The sequence below is a fragment of the Temnothorax curvispinosus genome, unplaced genomic scaffold, assembly GCF_003070985.1.
Source record: "Temnothorax curvispinosus isolate PA1 unplaced genomic scaffold, ASM307098v1 QBEX01005011.1, whole genome shotgun sequence".
Taxonomy (NCBI): Eukaryota; Metazoa; Arthropoda; class Insecta; order Hymenoptera; family Formicidae; genus Temnothorax; species Temnothorax curvispinosus.
The window spans coordinates 361,695-379,547 of NW_020214791.1; the positions used below are offsets into that span (position 1 = coordinate 361,695).

At 43.6% G+C, this 17,853-nt stretch overlaps 1 protein-coding gene across 3 annotated transcripts in view; it reads right to left on the bottom strand.

Annotated features, from left to right (window-relative positions):
• LOC112454324 (semaphorin-2A) overlaps positions 1 to 17,853 on the bottom strand; it is a 308,067-nt gene that overhangs the window by 136,431 nt on the left and 153,783 nt on the right. For 2 of the 3 annotated variants that reach the window (XM_025015635.1, XM_025015634.1), the window contains one exon: positions 14,624 to 14,747. In XM_025015635.1, coding sequence (XP_024871403.1) covers positions 14,624 to 14,747 — 124 coding nt within the window. Of the gene's footprint in view, positions 1 to 14,623; positions 14,749 to 17,853 lie in introns of all 3 variants that reach the window. The other variant, XM_025015633.1, reaches the window with a different exon arrangement.

The window sequence follows — 17,853 nt, forward strand, 5'->3', positions numbered from 1 at the left end:
ATTCAGTTAGCGGTCTACTGAGTGCATGCAAATGTAATTACGATGCGAAAGCGAAATCTTGTTATTCTAGGTGGACTATTCATATATTATTTGAGGACTATTCATATTATTTGTTGAACTGAACGGGATGAAGAACGCCAAACGCGATTGTGCAAGTCAAATTATCATACTTCTTGCGTCGCATACCATTTACTTTCAATATCAGATCTCCTATTTCTATTGCAAAATGCATACGATTGGCAAATAAGTGATGCTAAACGTCGTTTCCTGTCTCGGACTGAACAAAAATAGAAAAAAATAATGACGTCGGATTATCGAAATTCATTTTGCAGCTGCGCTATCGCTCCGTCGCGGCGTCGTCCGCGTTACAAAATCAATTCGCATAGACATGCCGTAGAGAATTTCTGAGGGGGTCGAGATACACGTTCGACGCCGCCGATGTTCGCTACATCATGCGCACCGATGCAGCCCGAAGGATACCGCGAGAACGAAGTCAAGCGGGGTGTATGAATAAGTCGATATGCTAATGCGAAAATCCTGCGAAGTTAGCTGAGCCCAGGCTGAGCTGCAAAGAAAGTTGCGCGGCATCCAGGCCACGGTACAAAGTGTCTCGCGGTAACGCGGAAGGAGAGACAATTTTGTACCCCCCGTAGACGCAGCGGTACCGGGTATTACGGCCTTAGTGGGTACAGGCCACTTTCCTTTGTTGCTCGCGGGGCGAGACTAGTGGAGGTGCCGCAGTCTATGGAGGTAAGGGAAGTCGTAAGAATTTTAGAACAAAGGCGAAACCAGTCGGGAGGAACCGTAGTAGAAGCCGTGGCTTTTCTTAGCCCCCCCCCCTCTCTCTCTCTATTTCTCTTGTGATACAAGAGGGTCGACCAGTCGGGTGCCGCGACCAACAAATCCACCGGCCGCTCTATTCCATTTCATTGAAATAGTTTAGAATTGCATGAGGCTACTCGGTCGTCCTTTCCCATCATTGCGCCGCCTGTTACGACTTGCCTTTACACTTCGCCGCCGGTCCATTCGAGACGTCGCCTTTTTCGGGAAGAATGCGTAAGAGAGCGGTGAGAGCGAGCAAATCGCCGGAAAAACCGTAAACTGCATATATCTCGCCGGTACCGCGTTTAACGTTTGAGATATAGAGCGTCGGTGCATACGACACGAGCAGGCGCGCATGTGTCTACGAAATCGCGTCTGTCGCGGAACACTCCAAGGTAAGAACTGTTTCGCGGTGGATGCGCTGAAGAAACTGCGAGACGTCTGATGCGTTTTATGGAAAATTCTATAAAGTCACGTGAATTCTGTGACAATATGTCTATTCGCTCGCGACATCAAAATTGCACATTCCGCTCAAGTAACAATTCGATAAAGACTGTCGTAATATTCAATATGAATCATGTAAGAAGTGAGATAACGAGGATAGAGAACATTCTATTTTTACATTTTGCGGAAAATGATGTCTTTACATTAGAAAACGATCAGTCATTCGCAGCTCGATGTTACTTCGGCGGAGAGCACACGATCTTTCGTTAGTTCTATTTCAATGGTGACAAACGTCTGAACTGTCGTACGACGCGGGGTGATGAGACGGCTTCAGCGCGAGCGATATTAAATATTCAAAGACGTCAAATCGAGTCCGCATTATCCTCTTATTCCACGGAGGCGCTTCGCGCGTCTTTGAAGCTCCCACGCCTCGTTGCGCCCGAGTCGCGAATCGACGGATCCCTTTTTCGTACGAACGAATCGAAAATATTTGTCGCCACGAGGGTCAACAAAATCCGTGTCCTCAGTCGAGCGTTGGCTCCATACGTTCCGCGATTCTGTACGAGACTTCTTGCCTTTTCATTTTCATAGTCATTCTTTCATCCTCACTCTCATACGAAAACACGGCACGAATACACAAACTCAAATTACTTTCGATATATAAGATAAACAAAAATATCGAAAATCGATACAAGAAATAAGTTACGTTGCGTGCGGGAGATCCAGTCTTACATATAAATTTTATGGCAAGAATCGTGACAGATAATGATATATTATCGTTATAAACTTTCACGCTTACGGAATAATCGCCACAATTATCTTCTAATACGTGTCGGCGGCTGAAAGGCATCGTTCAACCATATTGCACGCAAAGCCCCAAATAGCGCCGTAATTACCTAGCTGTCTCATTCTTATTATTCAGTGTTTCCTTCCGCCGAGAGACACGACAGCGGCGGTATCCTAGTATAATCGAGACCCGCATACAACCTTATAACCACGACGCGTTCCTTTTGACGAGATATACCGTTTCTTCCTTTTTCGATTGCCTTTCCCTACCTTCACGTCGCGTCGGTCGAAAGGTGTGTCCGGAGAAGGGCAATCCGTTAAATTATACTTAATATCTATGCGACACGGTTCTCACTTATCCCTCATCCAAAAACACACGGTACGCATCGAGAGCTCATCATCTCGTTTGAGGGGAACGAAATGTATAGCCCGTCGCCTCCTCCATCTGGGATCCGACTAACATCTCACTTTGCCGTAAAAATCCGTATGTTCTTTTGTTCCATAAAATCCGCTTAACTACAGCTTTATCCCGTATAAAACAGCGAGTGGAAACGTCAAAGAAAAATGTTGAATTTACAAAGATTACGTATATGGATCTGCTGATTTCACTTCGAAAGGAGACATTAAATTTCAATGTAAATGGGTTTCCGAACCATGCATGTATATGTAATTTAAGGGAATATTGAGTAAAAGATTTTAGACATATATACATATGTATATCACTCACTTGTTACATATATGTATATGTATATATATCAATAATATCAAGACGACTGAAAATATTAAAAATAAACTTTGCACACAGTTATCAAGACGTTAGAAAATTCGACTATCGTAGAAAAAATCTGACAATTGTTTCTCATTAACTGAAAGATTAAACGATATTACAAAATAGCACTATGCTTAATGATGCTCTTCTGATTTCTCATCCATGATTAATGGATTTGACTTCGTAAGCATCTTGTGTGCGTACAACTTTAGCTGATTCCTTAGTCGATTATGAACCCGGCGCAATTCTCGCATTCTCGCCCAATTACTCTCACAGTTTAGATCGCATTCCGTTCTAATCCGAGAAATACTTGCTCGGTTAAAGCGTCTTTGATAAACGATTGCGGTGCAAGAACATCTACACTATTCGAGAAATGAAATTTAGAGAAATAGAAATGGCACAATTGTCATTATTCAGTTTTACTTTTTCTACTGTTAATGCATTTAGCATTGTAATTGTGAAACACAAAATTTGTAGAGTGTTATGTGTTATGTTCTGAATGTGTGTTTCTGAAAGTTCTATGTAATATCGTTGAAGTTAATAAAACGGTATAACAAAATATTACGTTGTTTATTTTTTAAATTTATATACTCCATTCTTTTTAATTAATCAACGTATGCGTCAATTAATTCATTGATAGTAAATCCATATATATGCTCCTCCAAGAAATCGTTCGCAAGTTATGGAAAACAAAGCGTCATTCAGGTCCGCTAATTTTAGTACGGGCCATAATATGCGTCTGCGGTCGATTAGGACGCGCCATTGCGCCGGCCAGCAAAGCCCGTGTAAAACGCGTCTCGCAGTCCGCATTCCGTTCTGATCTACAGAATATTCAGTCAGGTAAAGCGTCTTTGATAGAACACCTCTTTAGCACAACGGATGACAACGGGCGTTGTGCAGAAAGTGAAGTACGGGAAGGGGGAAAGAGAACGAGACCACGAGAAGGTGCATGAGAAAGAGAAGGCGCGAGGGATGGGGGAGAGGTCTGCACGGGGTGTGATCATCAAAGTGACCCATACTCTGTTAAACGGCTCACGTCTCGATCACAGACAAGCCGGAGCAATGCCGCCGAGTGATACCAAGGGCTGCGTCGGCCGAGGGTGTCACGGTGGATTTAATTAATGCAATTTAGCATCCATCCATCATCTCTCGCGTTTTTGCCTTAACGAGGGCTGCTACCGTCGGCGTTATCGTTGCTGCTGTTGCTGTTGCTGCTGCTGCTGCTGCTGTTGCTGTTGCTATCGCCGCCGCCGCCGTCGCCGCTGCCGGTGCTATGGTAGGTCTGCGTGGCACTTTGATGAGACAAGCAAGCCTCTCTCGATTATATCGATACCTGGCCCGCCCCCTTGGCGCGGCCCTTCTTCCTGCCTCAACCTCCGTCTCGCATCGTGGAACCGGGGCTTTACGATCACCCAGCCGTATTAAACTGCGCCGTACAAGCAACGCGTTAAGCTCGGCGTCCATGTACGTTCATCAGCGTGCGGTTATGCGTGTTTGTGTGCGAGCCAGCTGCTACCTGTACATCGCTCGTACATCGGGGCAATAAACATCGGCGCGATGGGTAATAATAGTGTAGAAAAAAAAAACGAAACGCGCACAAAGGCGTTGTCCCTCGCCTGTTTTCGTGTAGTCCACTCTGGCGTCTTGTTAGCAACCGCTGGCAAACAGGCGCCTGTCGTGTCCCGCTATCCGAGCGACATCGTAGGCCGCATTTAAGTGAGATGTATCACGCGTCGACGGCACAAAGCCGTTCATTTTATAGCTACTCTCGTGTCCACCCTTCCGCGTGGCCTCGAACAGATTTGCTTGATGTCCACAAGAAAAATTGGATCGTAACGGAAAGCTTGATCGAATTAATTCCAACACAATCGTACGTTTGATCTGTAAAATATCGTACTCAGTGGTCTGAGTCTCTATTAATGTTTCGCGAACAATGCACTTCGAACTATAATATACGTATAATGATTCTCAAATAAATTATAAATGTCTCTCTTCAAGCTTACGACCTCACTCACATTCACTTTTGTATATAATACGTTCAGATGAAGCGTAACGACTATAGCCGGACTGATCAACGATGTTTCGCAACGATACCATCGAACCAACGTGCATGTAGCGCAGAACGATCGAACCAGGATTGAAACATATGCCAGATTAGATCCTACAACATACCGTCCGTACCTATAGAATCGGGAAGAAACGAAAGCGTGTAATAGGCGAGCATAGTATCCGCTCGTCGGCTAAAATAGTTTCCGATAAGGCCAACACGAGAGAATCTTCTCTTCCGAATTGCGCTTCTACAATCGTGGAAATCGTCGCGATTTCAGGTGGTAGTTTCAGTGTTAAGCGAGTGCTCAAACACCACTGCACGAGGAGCCTCGGTGCCTAGAGTAAACCCTCTCTGCGGTTGCTCCGGTACAAGAAATAATATTGAGAGAATACATGACACGGTATACGGTAACGTTAATAAAAGCCCTTTGTGTAATGGAAAACGTTCGTCCGTGCCTCTCTAGTTTCACCGTCATAGAGTCTTAATCAGAAATTTTCGATCGTCATACTTTATATAGCCATTCTCTTTAATGACTATATTTCTATTATATATCGTACGTGTGTATATGTTATAATTGTAATATGTTAATAATTAAAAATTAAGTTGCGTTGATGCAACAATATTAGCATTATCAACTACTATACTATTCTATTAATTACTAATAAACATTACCAATATTGTGAATTTCTAATAGATAAGGGTTCTGTCTCTCAATGTGCGCTTATAATAGACTGAATAAACGTTGCTAGAAGATTATATGAGTGCAGGAAGCGATACAGGAACAAGATTGTAATACTGTTAATAGAGTCGAGCATAGTGGCCGCGGGTATAAGATTATGTAACGCAAAATGGTTTTAGCTCCAAAATGGTGCCGGCATTATTTTGAGCTTAACGACAAGACTACATGCACAACAGCATTTTTTTTTCGAAATTAAGTAAATTACTGTATCCGTCAAATATAAGCAATTCGCACATTTATATCGTATCTCTTCGTATTCGCGTTTAGGACTTTCTCTCTCTCTTCTTCTTCCTCTCTTCTTCTCTCTTTCTTCCATGTAAATGGATTATGTAAAAAGAAGTCATGACTATTCCACGACAATTCTCGAATGCCGATTTTAATCCGCAGAAATCGCTTAATCGCAACCAGCCGTATCGTAAGCCAGATCCCAGGTCGTCGGCAGATATGCGAGATTGGACAACGCGATTGCGACAGTTAAACGATTCATCGTGTGTGGGTGTGTATATCTAGCCGAGCCGGAAAAACGAGAACGCCACGCATTTCGAGCAAGTCGTTACGCGGCCCGCGCGTGATAGTAACTTCGATCGACATTGAAATATTAGCCGCGTTAGTTCTACAAATGGATTTCGCCCAGGAAGCGCCTGTCACGACAATACGTCGCGGCAATGCGAAATCCTCATATCGACGTTTATCTTCCGCCAGGTGAGAATAATGTATGAGGCCGTGAGGTTTCGAATTAACCGAAACAACCATCACAATCGGTATTAGATATAACGTATCCAAATCGTTTGCATTTTAGGTATTAGTAATGATTATAGCGGAACAATCTATCACGTTATACGATTGGCGCGTGCACGTGTGATACGTTAAATGATTTTTTTCACAAAGAAGAACGGAGAGATGAAGATTTCTGGTCAGCGTCATCAACAGTGCGCGCGAGTAATTACGTTAACGAGCATTGCTTGCGTCGCGCATTAACTCGCGCCTAGCAGCCGCACGCTTTTCGCGAGCCAGACGCTCGCGCAACCCGGTGGTCGCGTTCGATGAATGCGGCTTAATTGGTGGGCGAGGCCTCTAATTATATAGCTGATTGTCGATGCCGTCCATCGGCGTAGTCGCCATCTGCATTACCAGTGATTACAGTGTGACGTTCCCTCGAAACGATCATGCATTTCCCCGCGTCCCGTTCGCGTCGTACTCTCCTGCCCCCGATCTCCCGGCCGACCAATTCGGCCTGATTATACATTCCGTTTTGGGGTATTCGGCCAGTAGTGCATTTTTCACGAGCAGTTAACTGAAGTAATTAGTCATTGGACAGCAAGCAGGCGGAATAAACGGTCCATCCTGGAGAGCGTTTTGCGGCGTGTGGACACGATCGATACGTCCCGCCGGTGTGGAACTTTGGGGCTTTAGAACTGTCAATTGAATATCGAATATAGACGAAACGAGTATCGAGTGGCTAACAAGAAAGATCAATGCGCGCGTCTATAATTATCCCATAGGAAACTCTTAAAATATATCAATAAAATAGTGATTTCTTTTTTATCGAAAGATTAGTCGAGGGATTTCCGATATACAGAGCATATTAGTGATTTAAATTAGTAATAATATCGTACTTTTGCACTTTCTGATGCTTCTACCAATGAATCGCCGACTTTTTCGTATGTATAAAGTGGTTCGGAGCTTACCACTTAGTTTATTTTTCAATATGTCGAATTTTTAACGATGTAGCAGCGCGGAAATAAAATAAAATGGTTGTGGCTGAACGCGCGTTCAACCGCACACTGTGCGCAGTAATATCGCCCCTATTGGCATTTAGACCGCGGCGTTGCGAACGGTTACCAAAAGCCGCGGACCAGCAGGCGCATTCGATATCATACTAGTGGCGTTATTAATTTCCAGTGGTTCCGTCGTATACACGCTCGGGACGATTGCCGTTAATCGTGTCTGCGGGCCGGTTAATCGTTCAGATCGAGATGCTTGATTAAAGTGGAACGGATCTAGACGGGCGATAATCATTAAAGTATTCGATTATTCTTGGAGACAGCCGTTCCCAGTAAGTTATTAAATTAACATTGTCCTGTATGTGAATTATGAAGCATGGTCTTCTAATTATCGATAGAAGCGCGCGTATCAGATTATAATCAATGACCGGAAGATAATTTTGCTCCGAAATACCTTCACTTGCCGAATCTCGCTGGTACTCGAGCTGGAATAATGCGGTCCGATGTTTCGATTCCGGAACAATAACTCGACATTATACAAATCAAACGAGCGTTGATATTCATGAATCCGAAGCCGGAGGGTGAAGGTATAATTGCATTACGCGCACACCCTAAAATACGACGACGGGGAGATACATTCCGTGTCCCTCCATCGGCAGAGCCCATCGAGTTTTCTCCCGTATAATCGCCCGTGTTTCACGCGTTTCCACCTCGAATCAGACAGAAGCGTTAACCGAAAAACGACAATGAGAAAATCTGCCGCAAATTTCGAGCTGGCTTTTTTTCAAAATATTCCTCTGTTATTTCTGACTTTCAACTATGGAATGCGTGCTTTATAAGTATATGTATATTATTCCGTTTCGTATTTCAATTATCGTTTAATTTCACTATTTCTTAATAAGCGGATTGATCATTCTCAAACGCATATAATTACTCGACCACGAGCTCGATTGCAATTCGCGCGATTATGGTCGACAACAATGTCACATATATCCATAATAACGATACGTCATGTGCGGAGGATGATGCGTTCGTACAGAATGGCACGAGCGTATAGATACCCGCGATAAAGATAACCAATCTATATAGGAGGAAGAAATAAGCGGCGAACGAAACGAGAGGAATCGCACGAGAACAGAACAGACGACAGGTACGCCTCTCAGTTTTGTGCGGCGAGGGGAAATTGAAACAGCTAACCGCGTTGGCGTTGACGAGGGTGAAGGGAGAGAAGAGGCCGGCGCGTAGCGAAAAGAGGCGACTATCGGGGGAGATTCGGTTGGGAGGGTGCGAACAAGAGGGAAAGAGAGAGAGAGGAAGAGAGAGGGGGCGGAAGAACGAGAGGGCTATGCGGGAGAGATTCAATCAAACGAACGCATATAAATGAGTCGTTTCAGAGTAAAACTGAATTATACGCCGGCGCTTCTATATCTACACGCGTGCGTCACGCATGCACATATATATGACAGGTATCCGAATCACAGTTGCTGTCGCGAACAAACTGTGGAGAGTGTTGCTATATGCTGGCGAATATCCGGGAATTTCCGCCGGCGGACCCTTACTCGAAAAGATTCGTTTGGATAACGCGACGGTTCGGTTGTACACTCGAGAGATCGAAACAGTCGTAGAATTAAATAAAAAAAGAAACAGTCAGTACATTAATAATGGGAAAAGGTGGTGGCAATTGGCTGAAAAGATTTGGAAATGAGTGAAAATTAATGTTCTCCAATCTGCATGGAAATTTTTTTTAAAATGAGTTTTTTGCTTTTATCGTTCTGTGAAAGAAGTAATCTTCCAGCACTGAAAGGTTGGCAAGGAGATCGGAATATTGAGATAAGAGAAGAATTACAGACGCGGAAGATATTTTCAGAACCATCAGATGCGTAACGTTTAATAACGCCGATTGTATGTGTTCCTCGCAAAGATCACACGCGACAAATCTTTTCTCCCAAAGTAAAGTTATCTCACGACGAACAATACAGAAAGAGCTCGAAAAGAACGATCGTTCTTCGCGGAAGAGAAGTGGACGGCCGCGTGTCATGAGTGACGGTGAAGCGAGAGGGATGTGGAGAGAATAGCGAGAGCGAGAGAAACTATGAAAGATATAAAAAGAGAAAAAAGGAAGGCGAGAGCTGACGGACCCCCGCGGTAGGAAATTAAATAACCAAACTTTTCCACAAGGATCCCTAGGGTTACTTTGGAAGCCAACGTCGGGCAGAGCAATGGCAATGGCGGTGAAGTGACTGGAAAGAATCAAAAGAACAAACGGCGGCTGTAAGAAGGGGTGAGGTCGCAGAGGGACACGGCGGTAAGGGTGTGCGAGTAGCGAGGACCGCAAGAAGTGCAAGATAAACGTGCCACGCTCTACCATTCCGTGTCCTCTTTGTTCCGCGCCAATCCTGGCGTCGCTTCAACGCATTTTCGAACTTTTCGCCCGTCCCCCTCGCTCGTCGTCCGTTATTCTTCTTTGTCTTACTGGCCTGCATTGCGCGCGGGGCCCCCGTCGTCACGCCGCGCCGGGTCGCCCGAGCGATAAAGTTCGCCCGAAATCTTTCTCCACGTTCCTTTCCGTCCCGAGACCACTTCCCTCGCCGCCAAGTTTCTTCATTATGCCAATGACCCGTTGTGTCGTATCACGTGGAAAACTATGGCACAGAATGTAGCGACTACGTCGCTAGTCTGTATAATTGACTTCGAATAACAATCGTTGAAAGATCGCTCGCTGAGTATAGCCGCTTTTTTTCACCCTTTCTTTGTACAGTAAACACGGATATAGGTATAAATGAAAGTTTAAGTAATCGTTAATCCATTATCAATTAATAATCCAGAAATTATAATTGACATACATTTTGACATAAACGAGGAAGTCTCTATGCGTCCAATAAAACACAGTCAATATCCCATCTCTTATTAATCATCCAATATTTCGGAACTATCATAATCTTTACATAATTGCGGAAGATTAAACGTGACCTCGTTTATTGACCTCTTAGGATCAATATACTTACATATGGAGCGACACGACGACGACGACGCCTCTTTTATAATTTATAAAGAGGTTAAGGTTCTCATAGCCAGGCCGTCATTCCGAGTATACATCCGACATACATGTATCAAATAGTAATCGAAAACGTGTACGAGATAGATACGTAAATCAGACCATCGTTAATGGCGTATTGTAGACGATTGACGAACATAATAAAGGTACAAGCTGCTTTGAATCCCGCAAAGGCTGATAATTGGACCCCAGACTTTCACAACACCGAGCTTTAGTTCGATCCTCTGGCCCCGGACCCTACCTTATCGAGTCCCTGGGCCGAGGTGTCCAGAATAGCTCCAGGTAACGAGACAATCTAGAAACGCGATTTGGCTTAACGACAAGAGCGATTTCCAATCACTGGTATACAACAGAAAGAGAAAATCGCATGATCAAATCGCCGGGATGCTCCAGCTATCTCTAATGAGAATCCCGATAACGAATTTGTCCTCGTTATGCCAACCAGGAAATTATAACCGCCTGTGTATCGCGGATTTAAATGTAAGAATGCAATTTAGAATTTTTTGTTAAATTAATAACGCGATGTTTTGTTTTCAAAATATTCACGGCATTATGTAATTCAAACATTTAATGCAATATTTCACTGTTCTATTAACAGGATTTTGCGAGTAGATTAGATTTTCTCATTTCATTTACAATCTTTTTATATACAAATGTATTTTAAAAGCAAACATCGTTTGAAGGCAAGCAAATGTAAAACGCGGACTATCACAAATAACACGAAATTGAGTGCTGACACGTGAGAATGTACACGGTGAAACGGCGTTGTGTCAGACCCGCCACCAACGACCCCTTCATCGATGTTGAAAGGAGCCACCGTGACCATGGAGTTGGAAGATGAAGACCTCAACAAATGCCGAGATTTGGTTGCCTCGGATGATGGATGTGATCTTGCCCGTAGGGGGAAACAGCCCTGTTGAGCAAAAAGAGCGAAGCGACGCGCAGTACAAGAGAGGAAAATAGAGATAGAGAGAAAGAGAGAGAGAAGAGTAATGAAATGACGCCACCGATGATGGAGATAGAATTGACGCAGAAAATATGTACATGCACATGGGAGGTCGATAAAAAAAAAACAGGGAAAAAGGATTGGCACTGTGTCGCCAGAGATTGTACGAGAAATTGCGAAAGACAGAGAACCTCTGTAGAAAAAGAGATTCGTCGCGTTTCGCGTCATCAGGAGGTACGTTGTGCTGTCGACGGATGAATGCAATTTTTCACGGGTGCTACGAGGGCGGAAGTCTGCCGGAAACCGGAAGCGGGATCGGCGAGTCCGCGTAACGCGCGAAAGAGAAACAAAACTCCAGCCGGACGTGCGTCTCGAGCGTGTATTTGCGAGCAAAAAAGCGCGGTCTTATCTCACTCACGACGGAGAGAGAGATAGATTAATGCTGTTTGATGAATCGCGATGTCCATGCGCTGTCGCGTATAATTGTGGCCATTCTTCATTTCTCACACAAGTAATATCTGTACCATGCCGTTGCATATTTACCGATATAAACGTACTGAATGAATCGACTGTGCCGTAATTTCTAAACTGATAACACAATCGATCGTTTCATACGACTGCAACATGCTAAACGTATACGATCGAATTTGGTAATATATCGATTTATCTATCCTGAAAAAAATAAACCACTCCTCCAAATTAAGTATTAAATTTTTTCCTGGCCTTTGTTCTTGTACAGTATAATGAAATTTGGCCATAATCTTCCTTAACCCAGTATTACTAAGGAAAAAAATGATAGTACGGTTACCAAGGTGGGCTTTGTTAAAATCCAGCTAATCTAAGAGCTTAAGTTGTTATAACATGAAATTTTGTAAAATATTTTAAATTAAGTTTGCTCCCCTGAAATCCCTTAAATTATATCAATAAAATTGTTCTCTAATCATGAAACAAATTTTTTTATTCTATCAATACAGAACAGTGTGAAAATGATACTATATCTATTAGTGTATCTCGAGTTTGTCATACCACGTCTTAGTAATGACGGATTAAAATAAAGCGCATTATATTACTAGAAAAAAAAAATATGTATACAAAAAAACACGATAACGCAGAATGGTCAACAGGAAGATGACAGGTGTACGATAAAAATGATAAAGATATAAAGTAGGGAAGAAACAGGCAATGGCGTAGGGTATTACATCAAAGGCTACATCGTCAGAAGCGGAAGTGATGCTTATTCAGTTGGAAGTTGCAACGCGGCTTACTGGGTCTGTAGAAGATAGAAAGAGAAAGAGAGAAAGAGAGAGAACCTGCTACGCTCGTGAACAGAGAACTAAAGAGGAAGCAAGAGGAGGAGGATCTATCGGCCGGAAGGCGTAGATACTTTATCCACGCTACCTACTACGACCGCGATAGATAACTCTCTAGAAAACTTAGTAAAACCACTTTAGTTTGCACATTGGTCGCTTATAACACGGTTCTATCCTCCCATTCGGTTACATCGAAAGCTCCTAATCACGATCGTTACGACAGATAGACACCGCATATTCCTAGAGATTATTTTTTCGCATTATTACTTTACTAAAAGAAAAATCGTAAAAACTAGATCCCCCACATTTCAAACGCGCAAAATGATACATCCGTAAGAACTTTTCCCTCAACGTTTACATAATCTTGACGCAAATTAAAAAGGATGGAAAGAACAAACGAAATGTATAGAAAAAGAAAGGTGCGAACGCGATCGCTGTTGTTGTATCGAACACGGTCTCCAGCGTGAGTGAGTCATTATTATATATCGCGCGAACATTCGCGAGTACGGTAGGTGTAATTAAACGGTCCAAGCGTTGGTCTCGAATGGTCTAAAAGATCGGAATTTCCGATAGCTCGTTAAAACGCCGGTAGTGCGTTTCGAGAGACGGGAAACAAGAGCGCGAACGCGCTCGGCTTCGCTGTTCGCGCTTACCGCCCCGGCCGGTGCGGCGGTGCGATGGTGTTGCGAGGCGTGATTAATACCGAAATACGAATGACTTTATTCATGAGGGACCCCACGGCTTGTTATGCAGATCGAATTTATGGCTAAATCATATGGTGCCCTTCGCGGTCGCCAACGTTACTCTCCTCGCATTTCGCTCGCGGCGCGGCGATGCGCGGTGGTGCAAAATCAGGATAACGAGGGACTGAATGCGGATGCGAAGGAGAAAGAGAGCAACGCACAGGCAGGTGTCTACATTATGAATATGCCTTAAAGTAGCTTTCTATAACGGACCAGTTGCTCTGCAACTGGCTCGCTCTCCCATTCCCTTGTCGTTCTCTTCCACTTTGTCTCATTGTTTTTCTCTCTCTTCGCCTTTTCCGTCTGTCCTCTCTCTGTCGCCTATCTCTCCCCCTCGGTACTCTACGGTCCCGTCCATCTCTTCTCGTTTTCGCCTTCATCGTCCTCTATCCGGCTCGCCGGCACGTCTGCCCATTCTCGGGCCAGTAGTGAGATAGACGTTTATCTCTCGTTTCTACAAACTGTGTGCTCGCTCGTGTTGCGAGGCAGGGGAAATTCAGGCGATCGATAGGATACCGCATCAGAATCACTCACAGACGAGCGCTCATTTCTCTTGCATTCTTGCCGCTGACTGTAATGTTGCAGCGAGACGATCGCCGTTTCTCACACGTTGCGGCGTTGCGTATTTTTCGATGTTTTTCCAATTATTTGCGATATTATATTGCAGATTCTTAATTTTACGGCATATACAGTTCTAATCAATATATTGCACGTTAAAATTATAAATATTCATTAGCAAATCCCCCCCCCCCCCCAGAATCTTTGTTCAACCGTAATACCGCGTAATTCCAAATATTATTTCGCTTAATTCCCTATTACAATTAATTTATATTTTTCTCATTTCTCTTTAAGCCATACTGAACGTTGATAAATACCAATCATTTATCAGGGTGCTCGGTACGCTCTGTCGGAAAATATATAATTGCGAAAAACCGGTCACGCCCTTTCAACCGGTTATTACGCTAACGAGCCCTCAAAGGTGGAATATCCAATACATTAAATTGAAATTTATCATCAGCACACCGCCGTGCTGTCAGTATCGTTGCATTAAACGACCGTGGCGATATAACGATGTTATTCATTATACTCGCGATACCCAATTGAAGAGGCAGTAGTCTTTGCGATACCAAAGTAATCGGGCTTCTTTATATCGTCTCTTTTTAATACGAAATAAAATTGAAATAAAAATATGTTTATTTAAAAATTCACCCAAGATATATTAAGCGATTACTCACCTTCATGTAGTTTCTCCAAAGTACCCTCAGCCAGGACTGCCGCGAAGAAGAAGCAGAACCAGAGCAAGCCGACCATTCTTCTAATTCGATTTCTTGACGTATCCATTCTGTTAGCACTTAGATACTGTAACAGAAACATAAATTAATTGTTAATGCTTGTAGATGTAAATATAAACGCAGAGTGTAATTGCATATAATATATTGGTACTCTAATTACGTATCTAATTATATTATACCATTTTTATAATAGTACATTTTTATAATAGAAAATTCGCTTCTACAAGTTTCAATGCTTCTCACGAAAGAAAGAGTTCCCGCAACTCACAAAGACTGGAAGCTAGGAGAGGCGAGGGCAGAGCTCGGTCGCGACAGACGCGTCTTAAAATACAGAGCAGCACGATTAACTGGATTATAAATATATACTGACGTCCGCCTAGGCGAGAGAGAAGCGAATCGATAGCTGGCGACTGGCCAAGATTCTCTCGGTAAAGTAGATACTGCGCGCGTACGGGCAATTAAGAGAACGCTTGAAAAATCGCGATCGCGTACACGGCACAACGAGACGAGCGAGTTTTCAGACGTGGTGTGTAACAGTATAACGTAAGCGTAATGACAAAACGTTAACGGGGAACGGCGGTGGAGGTTGTTAACATCGGGCACGGGCAAATATGTTTTTATCGCCGTAGCTTCTCGAGCACGGCGAGTAGGTACTCCGACGCGCGGCGGCGGCGGCGGGCAGGAAAGTTCCGGGGAAGTTCGCGCTGCAGTATCAATAACCAGTTTTCCGGGACGAAAAACTATCCGAGTCTCTTGGAACCGCCGGCGGATATCCTTCCAGGGATTCTCCTCCTTCCTCTGGCGCGGGAACTGCGGAGCTTCTCTCGCGAGCTTTTCTTATACGGCCGCTCGCGCACGAACGGGAGAGGAAACAAAATAACGAATGGTACTAATAGAGCGTTCTTGGTCTCCAGGAAACTTTTCTACTGTGCCGCTGCAGAGCGCCATAGCCACGGTATTGGTCGAGCAGTGCGTCGTAAATCAAAAGTTTCTCACCTCGAAAGAGAGAGAGAGAGAGAGAGAGAGAGAGAGAGAGAGAGAGAGAGAGAGAGAGAGAGAACGCGAGTATGTATATAACGTTACCGCGCGCAATAACTGCGTTCTCCGAGCGCTTTTTTTACTAGTTTGCAACAGAAATCCAAACAGACGATACTAAATTAAGAAGTTTCACGGAGCTGGCGATGATCACTACGAAGTAGCTAACATAATTATTGCGAATGAAATTCGGTATAATAAAATTACAAGTTTCACGTACATAAATGTCAAATTCTTATCTCAACAATATACATGTACGAATCAACGATTTTTGCGATAATGCTTTCTGATAAATGATTCGCGTTACGTAATGCTTTTTTAAAATTCGATATGCACGGAACGTAAAGTGATAAAATGCAGAGATTAAAGCGCGCACGACGGTAAATTTACTCTTAATTATAATGCATCTGCTCGTATAACAGAACGGTGAGGGGAATCAAATGAAGAGAAAATCGAAGTAGCATCTTCAGAATTTCCCACCGGTATTCCCGCGACTCAACGTTCTCGGTTTCTCAGATCTTGAGTGTGCTTTCGAGGAGCGATGCACTCATGGCATACTAAAACGCCTCACTCAATCAGTTCAGCTTTACGCAAAGCGGCATTTCTAGGACGCTCGTCCTTAGATCCGTAATTTGCGCGATGCCCTCAAAGCCACCGAGCTCAGCTGTCTCTGTCTTTAACGATTTCGAGTACACGTAACCGGACATTCCTTTGGCCGCTTACGGCTCGTAAGACTTATTCGACGAACGCTATTGCTCAAGTGTACGCACACGGAAGAGCGTGTCGCTGTCTACGCAGTATCGGAAAACGATATCTAAAGACCATTTACTCATACTTCGCTTTGTATACTACCGCCTGCGATGTTGACAAGAATTACCTCGTGATGAATAATCAAAATGCACATCGTTATGTTACAACTGCCATTAACAGTTGAGACGATTACAGAGAGATTACGTAATTCCATCACGTAAAATTAACTAAAAATATAGCGCGTTTAAGAATACTCAGTAAGAGCCATAATTAAAAGTCTTTAAGAATTATGATATTCTGAGACGGCGAAAAGTCATTTTGAAGTTACGATATTTAATTATTCCGGATATGGACGACCTTACTGATAAATTTGTAACTCGTGTTAATTGATTAATGGAAAATGGAATCGCGACTTTGACGGTAGTAAAGTAATTGGGAAAGGATCGGAGGCCTCGGGCAGAACGCCCAGAGCAGCAATGGCCACTTAGCCACATTGCAACAGGCATTAGCGGTAACGAAGTTAACGAGAGCTCGGTTAAACCGGTTTAGAGGGCACGAAGACGTGCCAGGGGGACGAGAAGCCTAAAACCCGACGGCGGTCTTCGGCTAAGCCCGGCTCCTTCGACCTTGTTGGAATTAGCAACTTCTATATACGGATGGCCTTCCTTCATCATCTTTACTTTCTTCCCGTTTTCCAGCTAGAAAGACTTTATATTTTGCGATGATACTAAAGACAACGCATCCATATAATGTTAAGGAAATCATGTCGTTAAAATTCAATATGTCTTTTGATTACGCCCCTCTAATGCTATTCGTGCACGTTCCAATTCAACAGTTATTTTTACCTTCGCCGTATGTCTATATGTTATTGAATGCAACCCTCATTGAATGTCTGTTGACGTTTGCATAGAGGCATGAGTCGTCGAAACGAGATAGCCCAAGTTTTTAATTTACTCGACTCTGATTCTTCTTCTAGTGGAGTGGATACGAGGAACCTCTCCGATTTCAATTTCGCCACGAAGAATCCCCCTCGACCCGGTATAGAAATGCCGGACAAGAGGGAGTCCTCAAGTGCACTCGAGACTGAAGGACGCTCAGGATCAATATTTATAATCTAGATTCTAGACGGTCAGAGAGAGGCCTCCATCGTCTACGCCTAAAAGTGCCAAACCGAGAACCCGAGCCAGTTTTGCCACGTTTGATTTTTCTATAGATTGTTACACAAGTGTGCATCCCATTACTACAACTTTATCTGCATAAGTTGCGGTGTAAAATTTTCTATATGCATCTTTACATGTCAAATTCTAGAGAATGGAAACTGACATTTCATTCAAGTCCTTATCATCAGAACCGCTGTTTCTATCGTTACATTTAACCGTTTAAAGCCG